Below are 25,333 nucleotides of genomic sequence, written 5' to 3' on the forward strand. Positions count from 1 at the left end.
CACATACGTCACTGTGCATGTTATTATTGTAAGCAGCTTACGGACCTTATTAAATGAAACAACAGTTATAAATAGAGACGTTACATGAGACTCTTTCTAAACAACCTGCCAACCTTGCCACTTAAATTTATTTTATTAACTCTGAAACATCCAAAAAGACACAAGGAAGCAAATGTGGGATATGAGGCTTACATGATATTAGTGGGAACAATGCTCAAGGGGGTTCCCTCTATACCCCATCACTTCCAGAAGCCCTGATTGACTCAGGCGTGTGGAATACCGCCCGCATGCTGCTTCCAAAATAGCAGGCTGGCCTCATCCGTGCTCACAGTGAGCAGTGATAAAAGTCAGCTGTCATCCATTAGAGAGGGCCAGAAACAAGCTGAGTGTCACAGAGAGAGACGGGGCCACCGCTACAGACAGACACAGTCATCAGCCAGGGAAATATACAAGATTGAGGCTTAAAGGCCAAAAAGACCAGAAAGACCAGAAAGCAAAAACGGAGCAGCGTTTTATTCTGTAAGTACAATAAGCAGTGTGTGAAGTGGAAAGAAAGCATGGTAAATGTTAATTTATTAGTAAGAATTTTTATTCATTTATATTACTAAAATTATGTTTATTATATTCATTTATTATTATTATATTTACTTTTTAAGAAATTTAAATAAATGCCTGTGAATTTTAGATACATTTATTGATGTTGAGGAGCATGCTTGTAATAATTAGCTACAATACAGTAATTAACTTAGAAAGTAAGTAAGGATAGAACATTTTTTATGTTATGTATAGCTTAGGACAGGGGTTTGTCAAAGTGAGGTCCGGGGTGCCTCCAAAATGTTCTAAGGGGTCCCCAGAAATTTTCATGATAAACAAAAGACAGCAAATGTTATTTATTACAGTTAAATTTCAAATAGGCCTAATATGTTGTCTTCATAGTATACTTACTATTTGTGTAACAGTTTAAATGCTTCTTTATAAAAACATGTGTATTTTAGAAAGGGGGTTCCTCACGAAAGGAAAAGGCTCATCATATTTGGGGGTCCTTGGCATCAAAAAGTTTAATAACCCCTGGTTTAAAATAAGCAAAGAATTTCTGAAGTAACATTATGGAGTGACATAGAAGAGTTACTTTAGTAACATAGTAACATAAAGTTTCAATTAATGCTTTTAATTTATCATCAAGTTTACAGGTATGCGATTATTTGTATCTAAAAACAAAGGCCAATATTTAAAACAGAACTTGAAACCAGCTCATTAAATTTACGGTGGCAAATATCATAAACTGATATGCTATAAAAGAAGATGCAGAAAGACAAAACAGTCCAGATGGCTTTGTTCAGTAAGAAATTGATATACTATCTTTCTTCAAACACCTCAGTTGTCAGCTAAAAAGGTCTTTGTTGACACTGCGTATTTTAAGTAGAGGTTTGACGTTTTCGTTGTCTTAACAAGACCTTGTTCACCGGAAACTAAAGAAGGCAGCTGAAAGGAATAAATACCATCCACATATCACAATCATTTGGACAGCTGTCAGCGGCACAAAAGCACTCACATTCTACGACAATAATAGAGACGCACCCATTCCTGTCTGTGTGTCGACTCTTCCTGCATAGCTCCAGCTATGACACTTATTCAGCTGACATGATGATCTTTGATTTACATGTCTAGATGGTTAGATTCATTTCTAAATGACATAATTGTATACAGTAAATAAGGAGGGAAGAAAGCAGGTTGGCATAATGTTTAACATTAACCATCTGGCAAAGGCCTTTGATCGAGGTTTATAAGCACACTTTAAACTCTATAAATTTGACTATGTCAGTTTGTGCTGAATGGGCATGCTGGCTGGGACTTTTATCACATTACTATGATACACAGAAAAAGTCAAACTTATATTAATTTAAATGTCAGGAAGTTTACAATTAAAATGATAGTAGCTCAATATTTCAGGTTTGTAAGCAGTCTGATATCTCTCCGTGTAACAGTAAAGTCTAGTTGGACTTTTGTATGACCCTGTTATTCTGTGTGCTCATCCAGCTATGCAAACGTTTTAAGCCCAGACTCGTGAGTGGCGCCAGTGGCAGTCTCTGTCCTTTTGTCCTATTAGAGCTTACAGTGTGAAAACTGAGATATGCTTGAATACAGTCATTATTTACAGCTGATTATTATGTATGTATATAAATAATGTAATAATTTACATTATTTGTGCTGCTTCTCTTGATTTTTGGACAAAAGGAAAGGGAAAGGCTTTTGATCGGACTGTGCATAAAGTACGCTAAAAATAGCTATAGGGGTGCCAAGATTTCCTTAATAACCAACAGCAGAATCAAGATTTCTCAAAAAAAAAAGAAGTCGATTGAGATGAAAAAGATGCACAGAACATCACCTCCCAAACTTCACACCGATGTTACTTATTATATCACCAATATAGCATTTACATCATGAAAATGCAATTATGCTGGCAAAACAAATCTACAGAAATCCACTGGTCAGCTAAGCCAACTAAATCCACTAAGATCCATATCTCAACCAGAGCAGCTTTGTCACAGAATGTTTCGTTCCCAGAGAATGAGAAACTTAAAAAAAGGGTCACCGTGTCACAGCTGACAGTGCAGTCATGCTAAGAAATACAATCTAATTGTTATATTATACAACATATATCATAGGTAGCAACAGAAATTGGACAGCTAAATATCTTGCAATCACACAAGCATAACTAAATAGTTTCCGTACGCCCTTGAGGAGTAATAATAGCCCACAGATAAAAAGCATACCAACACCATCTGCTCTATAGGCCTACACAACTATCAGTGTATCTGTTCCCAGGACTATTACATGGCCAAACAACTGGGTCAGATACATTTTTTAAGGTGGAATATTGGAGCCTTGGGCCTTGCTTTATATTTTATTTCATGTATCATTTATATAAATTTACATTTTAAATGATAAAACGTGCTCAGAGAATATGCCAGATATATATTTGCAGCTGGTATTTCTTGTCACATTTACATTGCATAAATACCTCAGAAACAGCTGAATCTGCATATAAACAGAAACCATTCTTAAGTCATAAAATTTTTTGTGTATAGTTTTCTGTAACATTTGTGTTTCTTACGTGATTTAGATGAGAAGAGACCTTTCAAGACAGACCGGAAAGAATCATCCTATATTCAAGAGGGCAAACAGAAGTTTACATCCTCTCCCATCCCAACCGTGAAAGACAGATCTGCTGTTTATCGCTCAAAGTTAGCAGCTTCAGACGCCTCAGGATCCACCGAACAGACAGTGAGTGTTTGAGTCATATATCACACACGCCACACAGGCATTCATGACCATAAGGTCAAGTGCTCAGACTAGGTGACACAAAGGCATGCCATACTGTGAAGTCTGGTGCACACTTGTATTGCAGTAAACTCAACAACTTTGTTGGTCAGCAGCGGATAAGTGATGTGTTGAAATGCAGCTTTATGCAAATGAAGTCTGTCGTATGAGAAATGCTTATTGAGGATAATGAATTATTTTCTTCCTCAGGGCAGCGTGATCCAAGAGCACGGAAAGAAGAAACAAAACAAGGTATGAACAGGTTTGGCTGACCTTTAGCATGTGAGCCTGCTGTGTGACTAATGACTAATGCATATGAATGCTGTGTGATCCTTTAGAGAAATATGATGAAAATGATAATGGTCTCAGTAAAATGTATTAGGAACATGAGTTACATGAGAGGCTGCAACTAAATTTCTTTGAATGCTTTGATACAGAAAAGGCTAATCATTTCTTATTCCTAATCTGAGAGGTATTAAAACAAATGCATTTTTAGTCACCTTAAAGGAAAGCATGAATATTTTTGGAGGGAAGCTTTAGCCTTTTAACTCCCTTCACAGTTTATAGAACGGCTTTACCAGCCTATAGCAGCGTTTGCAGCCTTTGGAGAATTGGGACACAGCTTGTAAATATTCTAAATGCATACAGTTAGGTCCATAAATATTTGGACAGAGGCACATTTTTTTTTATTTTAGCTGTGAAATCATATTTTTTAATCATAAAACAAAGGCTTAAATTAAATATGTGGGAGGAAAACAATCGCATCACGCTTTCAATCCTCCTTACTGACCCTTATTTCTCATCAAAGCATACAGAGAAACAGTTCAAACTAAAAACACATCATATTATATGCTTATATTGAGCATATAAGAGTGGGAACACGAGCGTTTTTTGAAAATGTTTGTTCGTGAGTATATTTAATATAACGTAATGCGAACTTGCAATTGCTACACTTGTGCTGCTGTTCAGCCGCGAGGTGCGCGCTCCCATTGTGACGGGAAAGAAATATGTAACGTCACTGCTCATGCGCGAGATGCACGTAGACATCCAAACGCTTCCATTTAGCGCACGTTTATATAGAAAAATTATGATAAAGTAGTGCTGCGGCCAGTGTTGGGTGTAACTAGTTACTAAGTAATTAGTTACTTTAATTTAATTACTTTTCCCTTGAAAAAGTAAAGTAAGGGATTACTCTTATTTTTTCTGTAATTTAATTACAGTTACTTATGATGTAATTAAACTAAATACTTTGTGTAATATATGTGTGTGCAATAGTGGAATTTACATCAAAATTCAGAGTCTAAATTTAAAATCCGTGCTTTAATGTATAATTATCACATTTTGTTATACATTTGCTAGTTAATAATTGTACTTTGTGTAGGTTTATATTATTTATTTGAATGAATCAAATAAGCCGTTTCATGTCTATCCTTGAATCACTTAACTAATCAATGTTAATGTAGGATATAGAAAGTAATTAGTAATAAGTAATTAAATACTTTTTGTAGAGAGTAATTTGTACAGTAATCTAATTACACTACTGAATATGTAATTAGTAACTAGTAATTAATTACCTTTTCAGAGTAACTTGCCCAACACTATCCGCAGCATAGAAAAACGCATTCGGTGTGAATGGCCGGTCACAGTGCAACAGTGAAAAGGGACCCCACTGAAACAGTGTCGCGCTTTGCTGTGTTCCGCACGTTGTTTAAGCGACATACACCGGTAATGCAGTATATTAAAAATTCATATCATAACAAAAATACACACCGGTATTCGGTATGAACCGGTATATCGCCCAGCACTAGATCAGCATGATGTGGGTTCACAGCAACAGCTTCCAAATGCAAACACCACACATAGGCAGGCACGGATTAACGCACAGGCTTGCCTAGGCTGCAGCCTAGGGGCCCCACCTGTTTAGCGGCCTCTGATTGGCAAGATTTTTTATTTTTAACAAAAAATAGACCCTCATTGGCCCATAAGAAATATAACAAAAAAATAAGCCGGTGATTGGATAGATGTGACATTTGGGTCACATCTGTCCAATCAGCTGCAGGTGATTTACACTCAAAAAAAGTTGTTGAACGAACTTAATTAAATTAAGGAAAACTTTTCCACGAAATTCAATTACATTTCTCCAACAAAATCTAATTTGTTTAAAACGATTCTTTATAATCTTGTTGTATTAAATTAATTTTTTAATAGACTTGATTAAATGAATTTGTGTCATATACATGCATATTTGATATAAAACCAATATAACAAACCCAATTTTATCGATTGGATTATTTAAAGAAAGCACTCAAGAACTTTTTTATATTATACATTTTTTAACATTAATTAGACATTACGTCATTTAACTTCAATAAGAAGATATTGAGTTAATAGAACTCAACAGAACTACAAATGAAGGATCAACGCTTTTCTGAACAATGGTAACCACAAAATATAACAAACTCTTCAAAACCTTAAAGATAAATGAACATTAAACACTAACAAGTGTTTCTTTTTACCGAAAAATGCATAAAATAACACTTATTTAAGGAAATAACTCTCAAAATGCAGTTACACGCAAAGCATGCTGGGAAATATAAGTACTCTGCCCAATTGAAACTGTTTTATGTTAACACAACACAACTCCTTTATGTTGTCCCAACATGAATGGATTCAGTTATATGACTAAACATAAAAAAATCATGTTGTGATCAAATTTTCCAAAAGTTGTGTTGATTTAACTTAAGCAAGTTAAGTAAATTGAACAAACAGCAAAAATCTTTTTTTTGAGTGTACGTCAATGCTATTGCTAGACGGCATAGCGGCAAAATGTCAGAAAGAAAGTACAATAGTGGGGCACAAAAATGGAAAATACAAAGGTTAAAAGAGCAATGTGAATAATATAGCAGCAGGAGAACTGGCAGCTCGCATTGGCTTACATCGGTGCTGCGGTTGAAACAACTGCAGCGGGATCCTTAGCTGTTGCAGCAGTTAGCTCATCATGTCATGTGTAATATTTCAGGGAGTTATTCCACAATGACACGCATACAGGTTGGTTTTTAATTATGGCTTTGTTTTATAAACAGTTCATGTAATGCATAGTGTTTTGTGTCTCAGTAAAGATCCACCGAGGCGTTTTTAGCGGCCCTTTTATATTTTGTGTATACTTTGTGCGCTCTCTTTGCCGTTGCAAAGTAACCAAGAATGTAGAGGAAACACTGTAGTATTTGATGTGTGTGTATCCGAGTGCGTCAGTGCGATTGTTCTAACGCCCCTCGCAGCGTTGGTTTGTGTCTCAACAAGATTCTATCGAACCCTGGCACGTTTGCATTCATCATACATCGCTTAGCGTGGGAAAAAACGACAGCTGTTCGCGTCTTCAGCCCCTTACTGAGCTTTCAGCTGCTTGCAAACAGACTATTTATCATTTATTTTTAAATCTGGAAACATTGTATTACCATTAATTTGCAGCTCTGATTCCATTCGCAACGCGCAAAACAATGCAGGCTCACTCTTGCTCAAATCCAAGGTAAATTACAAACGCTATCATCTCTTACATGTGTTGCATTGAAGTAAATACATTGTAATCAGCTAAAGTGCATGCGCAGTAATCGGTATCCTGGTGCGCACCTGAGTTCGCGTGACAGCTTTTACATTAAAGATTTTTCATGCAAACCGTGCTCTGTTCTAAACTAAACTGCAAGCGTGAAAGGCACCTGAAAGTCACCTAAGGGGGGCCTCACCCAAAGAGCAGCCTAGGGGCCCCTGACCACCTTAATCCGCCCCTGCACATAGGTATAACTCCAGACCTTTAACATGCTTCGTTTATGAGGAAATTATTTAACAAAAAGCCCATACCTGTGAATAAAACAGCTTTTGATTCGACTGCCCAATTACTTTTGGTCCCTTGAAAAAGGGGGGGCTACATATTAAAGAGCTGTAATTCCTAAACCCTTCAGCTAATCTCGATGTGAATACACTCTAAATAAAAGTGTGCACTTTAAGCCAATATCCATTATATAACTGTAACTTGAATATATTTTGGTACACAGCTAAAATAACAAAAACTGTACCTCTGTCCAAATATTTATGGACCTAACTGTATTAAGATAATGTACATTTATTAGCATGCTTCGGAAAGTGGCTATAATATATCATAACCTAAAAAATATCTCTTGTTTCTACTGTCAAGTTTACAGTCATTAAGGATTGCATGAGTAAAACTTGTTATGAAGAATAGCTGAATTTTGTACTAACAAGGGTGAAATACTCTCATAAATGGAGTCAAGCCCCACATGAATAGAGATGGTGTGCAGTGAACTAACCAACCATGTCCATCTAAACTCACACAACAAGGTAAAGTATGATTGTATTGAGTTATTAACATATTAATGAAGAATTTACCATTATGGCAGTTTAATTCATTGTACTATGGAGAGTAACTTGAGACTTCATACTTCTTCTTTGCACCCAAGATGGCAGAAGTCAGAAAACAGGTAAAAGTGACAGATCCAGCCGGTGGAGATGATGATATCCCTCCCCCTCCACCTCCTCTACCAAGACCTGAAGTTCTGGAGGCAATCCAAAAGGATCTCAGCCAGAACTTCCTCCCTGTACCACCTCCAAAAGAAACCTTCACAGAGTTCTACCAGCAAAGACAGAAAAGCGAACTGAAACGTCTTTTCAAACACATTCATCCTGAGTTAAAAATGAATCTTGAGGATGTCGTAGATGATGAACTTATCGAAGCAATAAATCCCCAAGCAGGAGATACGGCATATCAGGGAGAAGTCCAATCCATGCGATGGATATTTGAGAACTGGAGTCTTGACAATATTGGAGACCCACATGAAACGAAAAAAATACTTGATGAGGAAAATCTTCAAGGTGGGGATGTGAGGGGTACATCTTCCTTGTTTGAACATTCAGTGTTTGGTGGTCAACATATCACAGGTGGTGAGAGACCAGTTTTAGTCCAAGGAGACGTTCGCACTGCCACCTGGCTGTTTGAGACGCAGTCTCTGGATTCAATCAGTAAGGCAAAAATGGAGGATGAGGAAATTGTGGAGGTTGTACTTAAGGAAGCTATTCAGAAGGGAGATGTGAGCGGTGCGCGTCTCTTATTTGAATCCAAGCCATTGGATGCCCTGGGTCGCTGCTGTTCTGTTGAAGATCAGCAATTCCTAACACTGAAATCAGAACTAGAGGAAATCAAAGGAGATGTGAAGAAAACTGTTAAACTCTTTCAAGCAGATCCCTGTTGTGCTCTTAGGGACAGCAATGGTCACATCCATGAGATCAAGTCAATCTGTAGAGAAGAAATCAGAAGCAGTAACTTTAAAACAGCACGTTGGCTGTTTGAAACTCAACCTTTGGACCACATTAATAAAGGAAAAACTGGTGTGCAAATCATTCGGGGGATCTCACTTGAGGATGACCAGAAGAGCGGTGTTGACAAAAAGAGATGGATGTTTGAGACCCAACCTCTTGACGCTATTCATGAAGGTGTTGTGGAAGAACGAAAGTTTCAAGGAACAGTGGAGTACTTCTCAGGAGAAGCAGATGTTCAGAACAAATCTACACTTTTTGAAAACCAGCTCCTGTCATCAGCTAAAGGAGAGCTTATGGGTAAGGAAAGAGATGATATTGTTGGAAGAAATGTAGGCTCCACCCTGTGGCTTTTTGAAACACAGCCTATGAACACTCTGAAAGACAGCTATGAAGTGGGACATCTCAAAAAAGTTCTAGTGTCCAGCGATGAAAAAAGAGAAGTTAAAGACAAAAGGCAGCACTTTGAGAATACCAGGGTTTGTAAAATGACAAATAAAGGGAGCAAAGTTGAAGACAAAGAAAGAGGAGATGTCAAGACGTTCAAGAATCTTTTTGAAGCTATACCTCTCAGTCAAATGTCTCAATCTGAAAATGCACCCGCTCAAGTTTGTGATGTTACAGCTGGGGACGTCAAAGGCAACCGATCACTGTTTGAATCCACTCCATTTTATGCGATGAAGGACAGTGCTGGAAACTTCCATAAGGTAACAACTGTCAGCAGGGAGGAATGCGTAAAAGGAAATGTACAGAATTACAAATGGATGTTTGAGACAAAACCTCTAGACCAGTTCGAAGAAGGTAAAGACAAAATAGAAGTCATCAAAGGCATCACAAGGCAAGAAGACACAACAAATGATGTGAGAACAGCAAAATGGATGTTTGAAACACAACCTTTAGATAATATCCATTTAAAATTCAATCAGAAAGAAGTGGACTCAACAGCATTACAGGAGGAATTTCAAAAAGGTAGTGTAAAGACATGCAAATGGCTATTTGAGACACAACCAATGGACATTCTGTATGACAAGTCTGAGAGAAACCAGGATGTACAACCGGTGCCAAAGGCTAATGTGAAATCACACACTTGGCTTTTTGAAACCCAGCCATTAGATAACATCAAGGACAAAGATGAATTCAGTTTGAAATTGTGCAGTCCTGTGCAGGAAGATGTAAAAAGTGATGTCAATGTGAAGACAGTGAAACACCTGTTTGAAACGGAGACTTTGGACAGAATAACAAAGCAAACAGATTCTGCTCAAAATATAAGATATGTCAGTGAAGTTGATGTCCAGTCTGGAGATGTATCTAGAGTAAAAGAAATTTTTGAATCCAAGTCACTTGATGAAATAGGAAGCAAGTGCATCAAAGAGTCGAAGACTGGGCAGCAAGACAATGAAATTCAATCAGGATCAGTGCACAAATTCACTTGGCTCTTTGAGAATCAACCGATCTGTGATATTAATGAGAATGAGGATCAAATAAACTATAGTGTCCAAGATGTTGAAAGTGGTGATGTCGGAGGCAAAAAGTTTATTTTTGAAACTTTCTCTCTGGACAAAATCAAGGATAAAGACCAACTACTTGAGCATCAGTCAATGAGTGTTGAGAAACATGTGAACGCAAGCGTTGATGTTAAATCCAGCACAATGCTTTTTGAATCCCAGCCTTTGTATGCTATTAAAGACAAAGATGGACAGTTTCATGAAGTTACCACAGTGAAGAAAGAGGAAATGATGGGAGGAGATGTGAGGGGAGCAAGATGGATGTTTGAAACGAAGCCACTTGATACCATTCAAGCAGACAAAGAAATTTACATTATCCGTGCAGTTACACAGGAGGATGTGCTCAAGGGTGATGTAAAATCAGCTCGTTGGAAGTTTGAGACACAGCCTTTGGACTCCCTCACAGAATCTGAAAGACCGTCAGTCAGGGTTGTGGAAGATTTAAGCCATGGAAAAAATGTGCAACAAAGCAAACAACTTTTTGAGACCGAGCAAGTAGCCCAAAAGAAGTATGTAAGGATGGTGAGCGTTACAGATGTTCAACAAGGTGATGTGCGCACTTCCACCTGGCTATTTGAGAACCAGCCAATCGATACTCTGAAAGGTGAGCAACATGAGCAGAATACCTTGCAAACTGTACTTCGGGAGGATAACGCGAAGGGTGATGTAAAACGATGCACTTGGCTGATGGAATCCCAGCCCCTGGATCAGATTAAGAACCACGAATCTAACGAAGAGTTTGTTTTGTCAAAGGAAGACATTCCAAAGGCGGATGTCAAAAGCACAACTTGGTTATTCGAAACCACACCGCTAGACAAAATCATAGTGGAAAGCGTTACAGACATCCTCTACCGCCTTTGTCAGCATTCATTTATTCATTCAAGTGGCATCATCATCCAAGCCGATGATTATAAGTATGTAAACATGGCAAAGTATCAGTTTGTCAACAGTGAGGGCCCTAAAGTTCAAAAGGAGGAAGTTGTTGAGGGAAACATCAGAAACATAATGCTACAGTTATTGTTCAAACCAAACCTGAAACCTAAAGTTGTTCTTCTTAAAGAGGACGAAGAAGGCAAGTTGCACAGCACAGTGCTTGAAATACCATTTCAACAGGCTGAATCTGCGAACAACCCAGATGCCGAATGCAAGATTCAAGAAGCTGTTACAATTATTGAGAGCTTGCTGGTTCAGCAAAAATCAATCAAGACAGGCTTGGTAATGCAAGAATCAAAAGGAAAACAACCAGAGATGACAGTGTATTCCCTCTACTATCAAAAAAGCCTGACAACGGAGTCGTGCGATGTCACACGAGGAGATGTCAAGTCCACCATCGGCAACCTTCTTGCCACAGTCCACAGCCAGCACACCAAGCCATCCTGCAGGTTAGAAAAAAATGAGAGGGGGAATGTTGATTTGTACAGAAATTGTATTGAAAAGGGTGACCTTCAGTTTCTTAAGACTTTACAGCGAGAGCTATCTGAAGAGGAACCGACATCCTCCTTGAGGGACGAAATTGAAATCATTCAGGGTGACGTGAAAGAAGCAAAGAGACATCTCAAGCAACAAAGAGAACAAGTTGAGAGAACGGTTCTGGATGTTGTACCTGGAGATGTGAAAACCGTTAAAAAGGTTTTCTCAGAGGGCTGTGTAGATCAGACCGTTGAAAACTGCATGCCAAAAGAGGAGATCCTTAAAGGTGATGTTTTCTCAGCCAAACAGCAACTTGATGAAGCAACCAAGCAGCCAATCATGGTACAAAGAGAGGAAATAGTGTCTGGGGATATTAAAGCAACACTCGAATCCTTGGAGCGAGCAAAGCAGCAAAGTATGCAAGTGGAACGCGAGGTCATCGAACCAGGCACCATTTACGATCTGAATGTAGAAATGTGCTCAGAGGAAGACGAAAGAAAAGTAATAAAGGAGGAAATCATTTCAGGAGATGTTAAGGCCGCCAAAAGGTCACTGGAAATGGCGAAGAACCAAAGTATTAGAGTGGAACGGGAACCTATCACTCCTGGAAAGTTATACGATATAAATGAATCATCTCAGTGCCAAAACATCTCGACAGTGCAGCAGACTACAACAACATCCTCGAGCAACCAGCGGATAACTACAACATTTCGAAAGGTTAGTGATATAGAAAAGGATCAGGGATCCACTGAAAGTCATCAGAATGAAGTGAGAAGGAGAGGTGTAATAGATAATAGTACAGAAAATTACTCAACAAGGTTAGATTATGCTCAATTTTCAGAAACAGAGCCTGAAATTGTTAAAGGTGATGTGAAGGCTGCAATTCAGTCTTTGCAAAGTGTGATAAAGGAGCAGAAAAGTGTAGACAGAGAGGACATTGTAAGGGGTAATATGCAAGAGACACTCCAGTGTCTTGAAAAATCTAGCGTTAATGTTTCTAAAGGTGATTATAAGGCAGCAATGTTATATAGAAAATCTTGTACAGAAAAGAAAAGGTCGAAAAATGACTCAGGGATTGAGGAATGCAAGCAGAGTTGTGTTGTACCATTGCCTTCATATGACATTGAATTGTCTTCTTCGGTTTCAGTGACTGGCAGTGAGCATCTGACCTTCTTGGCACTGAACTCCGAACCTATAAGTTCCACCTTAGACAATTCAAACCAGCTCCCTAAGAAACATCCACCACCTATCCTTCCTAAAACTGCTCTTCAGGTTAAAGGTCAGAAACCAGCTGTTCCACCAAAGCCATTGAACATCGTCACTCCTTCTGAACACACTGCAGAAACCCTACAAATCTGTCCAACTTCATCAATTCCACCCAAAAATACACCAATGAAGAAAACTCCCTTGCATAAAAAGGAAACCTGGAATTTTGAAAGCTCAAACAAAATGAAAGGCAAGCTACTCAACAATCATGAACCAGTTAAAAGAACAAAAGTCACAGATCCTATGGATCTTCAGAAAATGCAGTACACTGAACAATGGGTTCAGAATTCACACATGCAACATATGGACACGGCATCAGTCAGCCAGATTGAAAACATTTATGATAGTTCACTTGCTTGTAATACACCAGGAATGGAGAAAAATGTGATTCAGAAGATAAATGCTGCTGAAGAGATCAAGATGTGTATGCAGAACCACTCAAATAACAGTGAAGAGTTAAACATGGGATTAAAGGTTGCGCTTCAGAATTTAGGGGAGAAGAAAACAGCCACTATAGAAACCTCATCTTCTTCGAAGAAAATTAAAGTTGTACCAAATAAAAACATCCTGGAAGCTCAAGAATCTAAAGACAACGCAATTGAAATTGCCCTACACCTGCCTAGAAAAGATAACATCAGAAATATCCCAGATAAACGTGAAGTGCCTTCAGAACACAACCAAACCTTTAAAGAGCACAAAAACACAGCACAAAAAGTTGTTTTGAGAAAAAAGAAAGTAAAACGGGAAACGGAAGATGAACGTCGCCAAAGGCTGTCCGTCCACAAAGAGGAGATCATGAGGGGCAATGTGAAAGCAGCCATGGAGATCTTTGAAAATCTTATGAGACGAGAGGAACTGAAAATAATCCTGTCAAAAGTTCAAGAAATAGAAGGGGAGACTTCTGAGGTGGATGTCAGATCTTTGAAGACTTTGTATGAGAATGTGCCTGCTTGGATTGCCAATCCAATAAAAATTACGAAACATAGACCTTCATCAAAAGAGACGAGATCTGGCACAGAAACTGAGGGCTCAAGGGATGATGTGGAGAGTGTGTCTTCTGTCGAGGCTGCTTTTGGGGATCTAGAGAAAGCAAGCATGGACATTGCCATTTTGAAAGAGCAGACATTAGCTAAACTTTTGGACATAGAGGAAGTTATAAAAAAAGCGTTGTTTTCCATATCAAATTTGAAGTCAGAAGCTGACATTGCTGGATTATCAAGTCTATTTAGTGAATCTTTAAACACTGACAATGTTTCGCCAGGTACTAATAACATTAGGAAAATAAGCATAGCGTCCAGTAAAGCAAAGCCTGCACAATCGAAACAGGTACATAGCACTGATAGAATTGATAGGAAACACTATTCAGAGCTGCCAAAAGACGCATCACAACTTCCAAAGGGCAAACCATCCTCCAATCTTCCTTCTACTCCATCATTTATTTCCATTCATTCAGCTGCAAGAAAACCAGTGGAGACAAAAGCAGACCAACCTAATCTATGTAGCACCTTCAAACAGTCCTCAGCTGAGAAAAGCTCTGCCAACCACATTTGTCGCCCTCTAAGTCCTCAAAGAAACGTGAGCGTTCTTGAGGTACAAACGGTTCCCGAGGCTGGAAGTGGAATCATTGGAACAAAGACTGTCAGTGAGAAATATGAGGAGACAGATTGCTTTGGATATACATATTTCTCATCTAAAAGATCTACATTTGTCACAAGGCAGTCTGAGAGAGAATTATCTTCCTCATTTGATGTGGTTACCAGTTCAGGGAAGTATGATGTCATGACTCTACCTGTGTCGCAAAGGACCGGCCACACCTTCTCTTCAAATTCTCTAAGTGAAAAAAAAGACAAATGCAAAGTGTTTGTTACTTTTGGTCATTCAGACACAGAAAAACAATAACCTGGCAGTTCATTCCCTTTTTTCGACTTAAAAGAAATACTGTAAGAATACTGTTTTGGTGATGTCTTCTTTAAAAGAAAAAATGAAAATGATCCTTAGTTTTTGTGTGTACAGTTAAACAGTTTTGTGATATTTATCTACATGAAGGATGAGCTGGATTTTTCATACTGTTGTAACTTTGTGATTATGAAATGTTGATATGTATGTTTGTTTCAAATGTTGTATATTAAACTAAAATAAAATTCAAAAACGTATTTGCTGTAATGATTTAATTTTGAACTTCTAAATAGGAGTTGAAATTTTGATAAAGGTTACTAAATATAAACTAAAATCTTTAAATGCATGTAAGGTGCTTATAAAATGAAAATTCTGTCATCATATACTCACCCTCTTGTCATTTCAAACCTGACTTTCTTTCTTCTGCAGAACACAGAAGAAGATATTTTGAAAAATGTTGGTAACAGAACAGCACAGCCCCCCATTCCTTTCTATTGTTACAATATGCAAGGTGGAACATGCAAGTGAATGGGGGGACTGTTAACGACATTCTTCAAAATATCTTCTTTTGTGTTCTGAAGAAGAAAGAAAGTCATACAGGTTTGAAATGACAAGATGCTGAGTAAATGATGACAGAATTTTCCCTTTGAATGTGAACTACTCCTTTAATGGATAGTACAGATTTTTTATCATAGGAAGGTCATGCTCTGTGTACATTTTTTATATACTGCATGTATAATCTATGTATGTCTATATTGTTGTCATAGTTCCTGTCACCTGCTAAAGAGATGTGCTCTGCCTGCCTGACACCAGTTTACACAGTGGAGAAAATGGTGGCAGATAAACTAATCCTACATTACAACTGCTTTTGCTGCAAACATTGTAAGACAAAGTTAAGGTGAGGACTATGAACTGGAGATCGTCCACTTTTCTGAAACATTAGAAGACAAATCAGTTTAGGTGTAATACTAAAATCAAACCTCTGATTCATAATGAAAATCACAAATATTTGACTGCATAGAGATTTATTGTTCCAATCAAACCACAGTTTATCGATTCATGAAATTTAAATGTATGAAGTTATAAAATTTACTTTCAAAACTTGACATGCTACTATTCATTACAGCCTTCACAATTATTCTGCCCTTTATGGAGAATTCTACTGCACATCACACTACCAACAGTTATTTAGGAGAAAGGGGAACTATGATGAGGGTTTTGGTCACAAACAACACAAAGACAACTGGCTTGCAAAAACAGAGGAACTTAAACCTGTTAACAAGTTTAGCTCAGCCCGTATAACAGAGCCCACACATGTTGATGGTCCTTTGGGGTTTTCTGCTGGTGTTTCCTCAACACAGCACAGAGAAAGAGAAACACAACACAAAAGCAGTGCTGACAACAGGAGCAAGCTTAAGATTAGTTGGCCACCTGAAAACAAAGGGGGCAAGCACAGCCATGTTTCACTACGCAATTCCTCAGCCTCGGGAAAGATAACCGACTGGTCACACCGAAACCATTCTTCGGCAAAATCTAGTTGTAGAAATTCTGGGCTGGATGAAACAGACACATCAGTTCATTTGTCAGCTAATGTTCATGAGAAGTCACTCACTTCTTTCACAATAACAGGTGGGGTTAAAGCACCTCAGCCAGGAGGTCAGTTTTTAAAGACGTTAGATTCATCTGTCCATTGTGAAAAACAAGGTAGGGTCCCAAAGGCTGGTACAATGACAAAACAAGACCGAAATTCTGGAACCTTTAGACCAGATTCTGCGAAAGAACACATTTTACCTGAGGTTGGGAACATTAGCAGCACAACAAAAACAAAAAAGACTGTTCGGTTTGCTTCAAATATAAACACGGATGTGAAGAATACCGTGAAGATCCAGACTGGTGAAGCTTCATCTGTAGTTTTTAAAGATGATGCAATGAAAGCAAGTGAAGACCTGACAACATTAACATCTGACAAAGAAACTGCTGAGGAGCGTTTAGATGAAACCTTACACACTCAATATGACAATGACTCTTCTAAACACCCCATAGCTTCAGACGAAGTTCATTTACCTCAGTCAGATATACAGGAAAACGCATCGCCTGTGCAAAGCAATCTGGATGAAAAAACAAATGCAGATGAGGAAAATATCAGCGAGCTACAAACAATCCCAAATCTCAGTGAACTACATGTAAAAGACACCGAAGCATGTGAACACGAGGTGTTTAAACCCAATAGCCAATGTGGAGGAGGTTTTGAAGAGGTTGTGGAGATAAAGAATGAGGTGATTATTGGGACACAGACTAATACCAATGTGACCTCCACAAACCAAGAACCCACAGATTTCATTACAGATGAATCGAAAGATCTTGATTCGTTGGATACAACTCAAAAGAACAATGACAAATGCAACACAAAGGCTGCTGCTGAGAAAAAGCCAATGGCTAAACCCAACAAAGGGTCCTGGTCGAAAGGAAAAAGCCCTCTTTCCAAACTCTTCACATCTCCTTCGAAAGGAAAAGAGAACAAGAGTGAGCAAAAAACCGAAAGCAAGAGACCTGATGCCAAACCTAGAAATGTATTGAGCAGGCTACTGTCATCCACCGAAACTGTGCTTACGGCCTCTGAGAAGGAACAAGAGCAAGATGGAGAAAAAGAAGCGAATGGGAACACTGCATTGATTCAAGATAATGTTACTTTATGTTCTCCTCCAGAAACCGCACAGACAGCATGTGAGAAGGAACAAGAGAATGATGGAGGAACAAAAGAACATGCATTGATTCAAGATGAATTGACCTCTCAAAACATCCCTCATGATCCCATAAAAACAACACAACTCTCACCTAGTGATGCTCCAGAAAAACTTCATACAGACAAGAGCGAGGAACCCATCATTTTGACTGCATCATCAATAAAGCTTGATTCAACTCAACAACTCAAATCTCTTTCTGATGGTTTGTCAGAGATTGATAACAGTGATGCTCTCATGGATTCACAAGAAAGCAGTCATATAAATCTCCCCCTTCCAGGCACTTCCAAATCATCAATTCTTCAGGGCAGCATAAACTCTTCTTCACTTCAGAATGAAGATACATCCGGTCTTCTTGATTCATCTGATGTGTTTACATCTCAAGTTGAAGCGAGCCTTGACACAAATTCTGCCCTTTCTGATTCTAACACAGAAACACTTGAAAACATCGGTACATTCACAGATGCTGTTCATTGTGAGACTGCGTCAATTGATATAAAGAGCTCTTTAGGTCAGGGAGAGCCATTTGAAGAAATTGAAAGTACATCAAATGAAGATGCGGTATTGAGTCCTTCTGTAAATTTGACTCAAGAGACTGTCAATATTTTCGATTCATCAGAGTCAATTATTGAGACGTCATATGGAAACATATTGACTTCATCTAAAGAAAATGAAACTGGTGTTTCCTCAGAAGTGTCTGACAACCCCTTCGCCATGAGCAACGTGCCAGTGATGGATATCTTTGGTGAAACTGGTACACATGATCAAACGCCTGCTCAACAAAATTTCTTTGAAATGATGACAAACAATGAGAGTCATAGTCAAAACCCTTTTGAGGAAATTGTTACTAGTCAACCTGCTCCAAATGACGTTTTTGACATGATAAGTTCAGAGAGTGACCCATCAACACTGTCAGATACTTCAAATCTGTTCGATCAGAAAAGCCCTGAATCAAGTCTCATTCAGTCTGAGCTTAATACTGTATTTGATGATGCATCAGCTACTAATTTGTTTGATGAAAGTTGTTCTGACGTAGAACAAACTAAATCGACTCAAATGGAGGCTTTCGATTTGTTCAGTGCTGAACAAGATTCATCCTCAGTTGCGTTCAGTCAAAACAGCGCTGAATCTTTCTTTGATCCTTTCCCGAATTACATTTTTGCAAATAGTAATGACAACACAGGCACAAATACACTCAATGTGGAAACAACTCAAACTGATGCAAACCCGTTTGGGGATTTCGGTGGGTTAGAGGGTCCCACTGAGGTTGCCAAGACAACCGAGAGCACCTTATTTGATGATATATTTTCATCTATTCCTGCGATGGCTCCAGCACAGGACAGTTCTAGCAAATCAGATCAAACAAACACTGCCACAAATATTGTGATGCCACAGAATGCTGAAAATGATTGGCTGTCTGACTTCTTGAGTTAGTACAGTTTCGGTAGTTAACATGGCTCCATGATTAAACTTCAATACCAATAAACAGAAAAAAATATTTCTTTAATGAGCAGATGTAGATTTGACTTTTATTTTTGTACAATTATTACTCAGATTACTCAGAAAAATGTTTAAAAGACTTTCTCTGTCAATATAGGGGTAATATTGCAAAATAGATTTAAGTGGTATAGTATTGATTTTTAAAAAATCAGATAATTGACAGAAATATGGGATTAAGATTAAAGGTGCAATGCAATGATGACCAAGTTAATAAATGAGCCACAATATTGTATGACACATTTATGTCATGTAACTACAGGAGTAAATAAATCAGTGATTCACAAAGAGGTTGACTGTATCGTTTTATATTTACAAGCTTCACCACAGATTCTACAAATCTTGTCATGTTGAATGGGAAAGAAACAGCAACAAATCAAAACACTACAAAAACATATTTAATAGAAAATGAGACACACAAAAACAACTTCACACAAGTTAAAGACTTATAATTTGGTTGCATTGACTTCTTCCCAATCCTTAGCTGACATCCTCGGTTTCCTTTTTTGGGGAAAATACAGATAAAGAGTTATTTTCCTTTGACAAAAAAAAACAATGTCTCTCAAATAAATACAGATAATATCCAATGTGTGACATTGGCATGGTACACTGTCTGAAAAAGGTTTAAAACCGTATCTTTTCTGTCGCTGGGGTGGAACCTAAGGTTCTTTTCTATACCTTTACAGGTATACAAAACAATATAATGTTATACCTTTTTGGGTGCATTATTGTACCCTATGGTATACCTTCAAAGGTACAGTTAAATGTTTTGTAACCCTAATTTTTAACTGGTTTGCAATTATGTACCCAAAAAAGGCACAAAAAGGAACCTTTAAAGTCCCAGTGAAATAAAAAATTACAATTTCTATTTTTGATGATATTTTTGATGAAAATATTACAGTGTTTATTGTCAATAGTTTAGCAATGTGGATTATTCTCTTTTTAAAATTCGTGTGCCCTTATAATCTTTAGTTAAAATCTGAAAATGCTCTTCCTCCTTGTAATGACTATCCATCTCAAATGACGTATGTTTGATGGCTTGGGTGGAGCATCTGCTAACTCCTCCCCTTCGAATGTCAGTCTGCTGCCAATACCATTTCAAAATGCAATGGCTGTTTTTATGCATCCAATCAATTCGCAGTGAAAAACACAAGCCAAGCCCACTATTTTTTCTAATTTGAAATTTCGCTTCACTCAGAAATGCGTCAGAATACGGAAGTAAAAACGATTGCAACTTCCGATTCACGTCGCGTCTTTTGCGCGCACAAGTTTGTTGTTTCACGTTTTCCACGCGGTTTTAGACGCGAAATGTGAATCGGGGTACCACCCCAGCAACAGAAAAGGTATAGTTTTAAACCTTTTTTAAATAAAAATAAAATGTAATAGAAATAGCTTTAAATTTACAATATTACTTTAAACCAGTGGTTCTCAAACTGGGTTGACCCTAAGATGGGTCCAGGAGGGCCACAGATTTTGTGGCATTTTATGAAATATAGAAAATGTATCATAGATTTTATGCAATCAAACATCAGAAAAATAAGACCACCAACCAAAAGAATTGATGTTCCAGCATTGTATAACTGAATATACGTTTTTGGCTTAATTAAAACTCTAAATTTAAGATTATAAGTCTTTATTTGGGGGGCCATAAAGCAATGCATTCTACACAAAGGGGGCCTTACACTGATAAAGTTTGAGAACCACTGCTTTAAACAACATAATGCAGTACTAGTACAGTACAAATACCGTTTGCCTTCTGCCTCCTCTATGGAATCGGGCAGTTCAGTACATCTGGTCTCAGGAAGCAGGAAGACCAGTGCCCCACTTGTTATTGCTAAACTGCTAAACACCACAGTGGGAATGGAAAAATGGTAGACCTCCAACATGCCCAGAACAGGAGACAACATACTTCCTACTCGTGCAGCTGTGGCACCAAGTCCTGTGGCCGTCTGACTGCAAATACACAAGTGACTTACTATATAACTGCATTAAAAATAATGTCTCATTTATGCATATACTGGTGCTTGTGCCTACCGGATAGAGGTGGGAAACAGTTCTTGAATATAAACGCTGGTAACGCTGCCTGCCCCGTTCATGAGAAGTCTTCCAAATGTGGCAAGAGCAGTGACAGCTATGTAATTGCCTGCAGAGTTTTACATTGTTTAAATCACTCTATCACTTTATCTAGCTTTATAAACAAAATGATATCAAGGAACTACCTTGCGGAATTGCAATAGTCAGGATACAGAAAAGGCCTCCCACTAGGAGGGTTCCAATAAGACATGCCTTCCTTCCAACTGCTTCCAACAACCACATGCAGACAAAGTGGACAGGCACATCAGAGAGGCCAAATATGAGCTGAGTGAGGAAAATATCAAGGCCAAACTTCCCCACATTCAGAGAGAGGCTGTAGTATGCCTGGGTTAATGCCGCCCTGAATATTAACAAAGCAAACACAAGTTTATTTTGAAATGTAAGCTTGAAATGCAGAGATCTGTGAAATCCACGCTAAATTCTCAAAGTATTCAGAGCCAAAAAAATAGGTAATTTGTGTTTATCACTGTAAATGTTTATACCACAGATTACGAAATACAATACTTTTTCATTTATTTTCATTTATAATGCTGAAAGGATTGAATTTAAATACTAAAATAAAATATTCAATAAATGTATTTTATAATTTGCACAAAAAAATAGGCTTCCTAAACAAAAATGACAATCTTTGACATGGTCTTACTCAGTCCTTGTTAAACATATCAAGGTTATATATTCGCATGATGTTCTTATCTACATTATGTGGGATGATTTTATGTAAAAAAAAATCATTTATTTAACTTTTTGAATCTGTTAAAAATGCTTGGAAAATGAACTCACCACGCAAAGCTAATAATTATAAAATATTTCCTGAGCACAGGTGAAGCAAAAAGGATTTTTATCCCCTCTCTTTCAGCAGGCTTTTCTGATAAGACCTACAACATCAAACAATGATATCCATTATTCAGTTGAGATGCATCTATCATGTTGTCTTGATTATAAATCACGTCACCTTCGCCATTAATGAATCAGGAATTGTGCGTTTGTTGATCTTAGCTGCCTTCTGAATGAGCTCTTTCGCATCTGCAGTTCTACCACGGTCAAGAAGCCACCTAGCAGATTCTGGAATAAACCTATATCAGTATACACATCAAATACAGTATTTACTTAACTACTCAGAACAAACAGTGTCAAGTAATGTCTGGTAAAATTACATCACTGCATTACTGTGCTTAAATAACAGATAGGTAAAGGAATAGTTCACCCCTAAATTTCATAATTTACTTAATATTTACTTTCTTCAGTCCATTTTTTCCCTTTATATAGGTCACAAACATAGGTCTGTGGGAGAGAAGATTTAATTTCAAAATTCAAATTCATAAGAGTGCTAAATTCAATATGGCGACACACTGCAAATCTTCACATGTCATCCATTCTCGAAATATCATAAGGCAACCTTAAGATAAAAAAGTGATTTTTTGCCAGAAGTTTTCACCATACTAATAAATCAGATGTCAATATTTGGTGGTTCAAATACCCATGTGAAGTTTCTCTTATACTTTTTAAATATTTTTTTTCTTAAGCATGATTGTCCGTTGTCTTGTAAGTGAGTTGTCACATCCATAACGTTCCATCTTGCTCATAAATGGGCACATAAAAAAGAAAGTACAATTTTATGTTCTAAGAGCCATTCCTTTTCCATTTGTTGGGTATTATTGCTTCTGGTTTGTGCATTTTAATTCACAGAAATCCAACAGTATGCTGTCTCTCAGAAATGTGCATCTTTTTTTATCACATCCTGCATTTGTTTTCTCTCTTATAAAAAACTCTTGTATGGATAGACTGATATTTTTCTGATGTCTGAACTCTGTCATTATGGGGTTTAGTAAAATATGATGCAAACAGATGATTCAATATATTCGTAATAAATTCATTTCCGTGACATTTTTAAGTTTTGACTCAAAATGTCACATCCATAATTCTGGAATTGCATTCTCAGTAGACATGCGAAAAACCAATACGATTTTTGTTGATTGTGAGTAATTTATAAGAGAATTTTCATTTTGGGTGAACTTAAAATAGCTATGTTCTCTAAAAACTTCTATTACACACATACCATATGTAGAGGACCACAAATCCAATCGGAGCAGCCATTATAAACTGGCACATTCTCCAGTCCCTGTAGTAATATATGAGGGCAAGAAAGACAACCTGTCCCAGAGATGACAGTACCTGACTCAAACAGGATCCATAGGATCTCTGAGCGGTTCCAGTCCACTCAGTGGCTACAAAAAACACAAAGCCATGATGATAAAGACGGCAATAACAGTGCTGTACTTTATAGTCACACAACACTATAGGTTTATGATTACACTAAAACAAAAACAACTGGGTTGATAAGGATACAAAAAAGAAAAAGGCTGTTTTATAGTGTTCTTTATTTGGCATTAATATGTACACGTCAGTCTGCCGATAGCCAGCATGATGTAATTTACAGAAAAGGATGATTTATGTAACATACCAAGGACAACACAGTTGATCCGAAATCCTCCACTGGAGATACCAATGATAAACTGGGATATGATATACACATAAAAGTACGGAGCGAGTCCAGTCACCACTGTGAAAATGAGCATGAGCACCACAGGAATCTGTGTGGCCCGTTTGCGTCCCAACCTGGAGTTAAAAAAGATAGCTTTCTAAAAAGTCATTCAATGAGTAACTTTTAAAGATGTACAAAAATATGAATAGCAAAAATGTAATTCCAGCTCTTACATGCATTTTAATGTGTAGAAATCCACGGTGTGCATGCGTTTTAGAAAGTGCATGCAGAAAAGCATCAAACAAAACTTTTTTAACACTTACGATTCTGAAAGAGGGCCAAAGAGCAGACCTCCAACTAGTATTCCAGCCATTAATACCGTTTGTGCAACCCTAAGTGAATTTACATTGCCACAAACAAGATCAAACTGTAAAACAAATAAAAATCAACATACAGGCTTCATCAATATATTAAACTAAACTACACAAGTCAATTAAAGTTACCATCTAAAACAGCTCATTACTTACGTCTGTGACAATAGTCGAGTCGTACATAGTATCATTATGAACCCATCCATCAATGCAAGCAGTGGTTTCATTCAAGCCATATTCCTGTATAGCACTGAGATTCCGATCCACAGGTTTGTACATCAGACAGGGACTAAAGGAACCATCCTCGAGTGTGGGTACAGTCAGGTGAAGCTGCTCTTCCCTTGTCAAATTTGGACCCAACTGTAGAATCCAGTCAGTGTTGCAATGGTGGCTGGTGTTGGCATTAATAAAGAGGACGCTGGCAAAATGAAAAGGCAGTATGAGGTTCGGGAAGCACAGTGCAAAAAGGAGAAGATTTTGGAAAAGCCCGAAGCCTCCAATAGCTTCAAGAATCTCCCCAAAATCAACCATAGTGATTGACAGAAAGCACAGGTGAGTGGTCACTGCATAAAGGCAAGAAAGCTTGTGGGTGGTTACATTAAATTAACATCAAATTAATGTTTAACTGCACGACCTTGTGAATAGGTTAGAACATCATAGAGAGCAATGTTCAAAGTATTGTGGTAATAAGGCTTCTCATTTCTGCCAAAGCTGAACTTATGGTAAATATACAGTTAGAGTCACAGGTTTACATGCACTTTGCAGAATCGGCAGAATGTAAATCCAATTGTTATTGTGCAAATGGACTGTATGTAAACATCTTATTCTAACATTGAATTGAGTATAATTCCTCATATATTTATACCATTAATAATAACTATAAAGAATAATTAATCTTGAAAAATGTTAATTGTTCCCTATTAACATTCTACATGTGTGTGAATTTTATGATAAAACTTCAAAGCAAAAATACAGTTATGTATTTTCTGCATACTCATTCTACATCATCACGTTTGACCATCACAAAGCACATGCAAAAACTGGTTATTTTTTAACAGAAACTCAAGTAGTTTTTTACAACCAAAGCAGCATAATAAATATGGTTGAGAAATTCAAAAGAGCGCTGTATCATTAAACTTTATAACAATGTCAGCAATTAACTTGCGCCAGACAAGACTACGGAGATTACGAGGAACTTTAACAATGTCACATAAAAATTGATAGCAAATCCACAACACATTCACACAAGCTTGAAGGGAAAATTTCATTGTTTCATTCTTTATTGATTATTATTAAAAATAATTAAATACACATGCACTGAAACCCCAAATACTATACCGTGTCCTACCATTCTCCTTAACACAACATCGGGTGTGACTGTAATACCTCCATTGCTGCTGTGCTGTGACAGGCCATTCCTTACAA

The 25,333-nt window shown here is 37.6% G+C and overlaps 2 protein-coding genes across 2 annotated transcripts; one reads left to right on the forward strand and one right to left on the reverse strand.

Moving 5' to 3' along the window:
* Positions 1 to 269: 269 nt before the first annotated feature.
* xirp1 (xin actin binding repeat containing 1) lies at positions 270 to 12,822 on the forward strand. The gene is made up of 5 exons (XM_057334842.1): positions 270 to 519; positions 3,125 to 3,285; positions 3,532 to 3,573; positions 7,794 to 12,278; positions 12,709 to 12,822. The coding sequence occupies exons 4-5, from the start codon at positions 7,794 to 7,796 to the stop codon at positions 12,709 to 12,711; spliced, it is 4,488 nt and encodes a 1,495-aa protein (XP_057190825.1). The 5' UTR covers positions 270 to 519; positions 3,125 to 3,285; positions 3,532 to 3,573; the 3' UTR covers positions 12,712 to 12,822.
* A 5,903-nt stretch (positions 12,823 to 18,725) lies between these two features.
* On the reverse strand, positions 18,726 to 25,022 carry slc22a13a (solute carrier family 22 member 13a). Its single transcript, XM_057334166.1, has 10 exons — positions 24,065 to 25,022; positions 23,861 to 23,964; positions 23,517 to 23,671; positions 23,112 to 23,280; positions 22,008 to 22,128; positions 21,836 to 21,930; positions 21,181 to 21,395; positions 20,996 to 21,104; positions 20,708 to 20,914; positions 18,726 to 19,462 (listed from the first exon to the last, which is right to left on the reverse strand). Exons 1-10 carry the CDS (start codon positions 24,437 to 24,439, stop codon positions 19,408 to 19,410), a joined length of 1,605 nt encoding a protein of 534 aa, XP_057190149.1. The 5' UTR covers positions 24,440 to 25,022; the 3' UTR covers positions 18,726 to 19,407.
* Positions 25,023 to 25,333: the final 311 nt, after the last annotated feature.

This window comes from Triplophysa rosa, linkage group LG5 (genome assembly GCF_024868665.1).
Source record: "Triplophysa rosa linkage group LG5, Trosa_1v2, whole genome shotgun sequence".
Lineage (NCBI taxonomy): Eukaryota > Metazoa > Chordata > Actinopteri > Cypriniformes > Nemacheilidae > Triplophysa > Triplophysa rosa.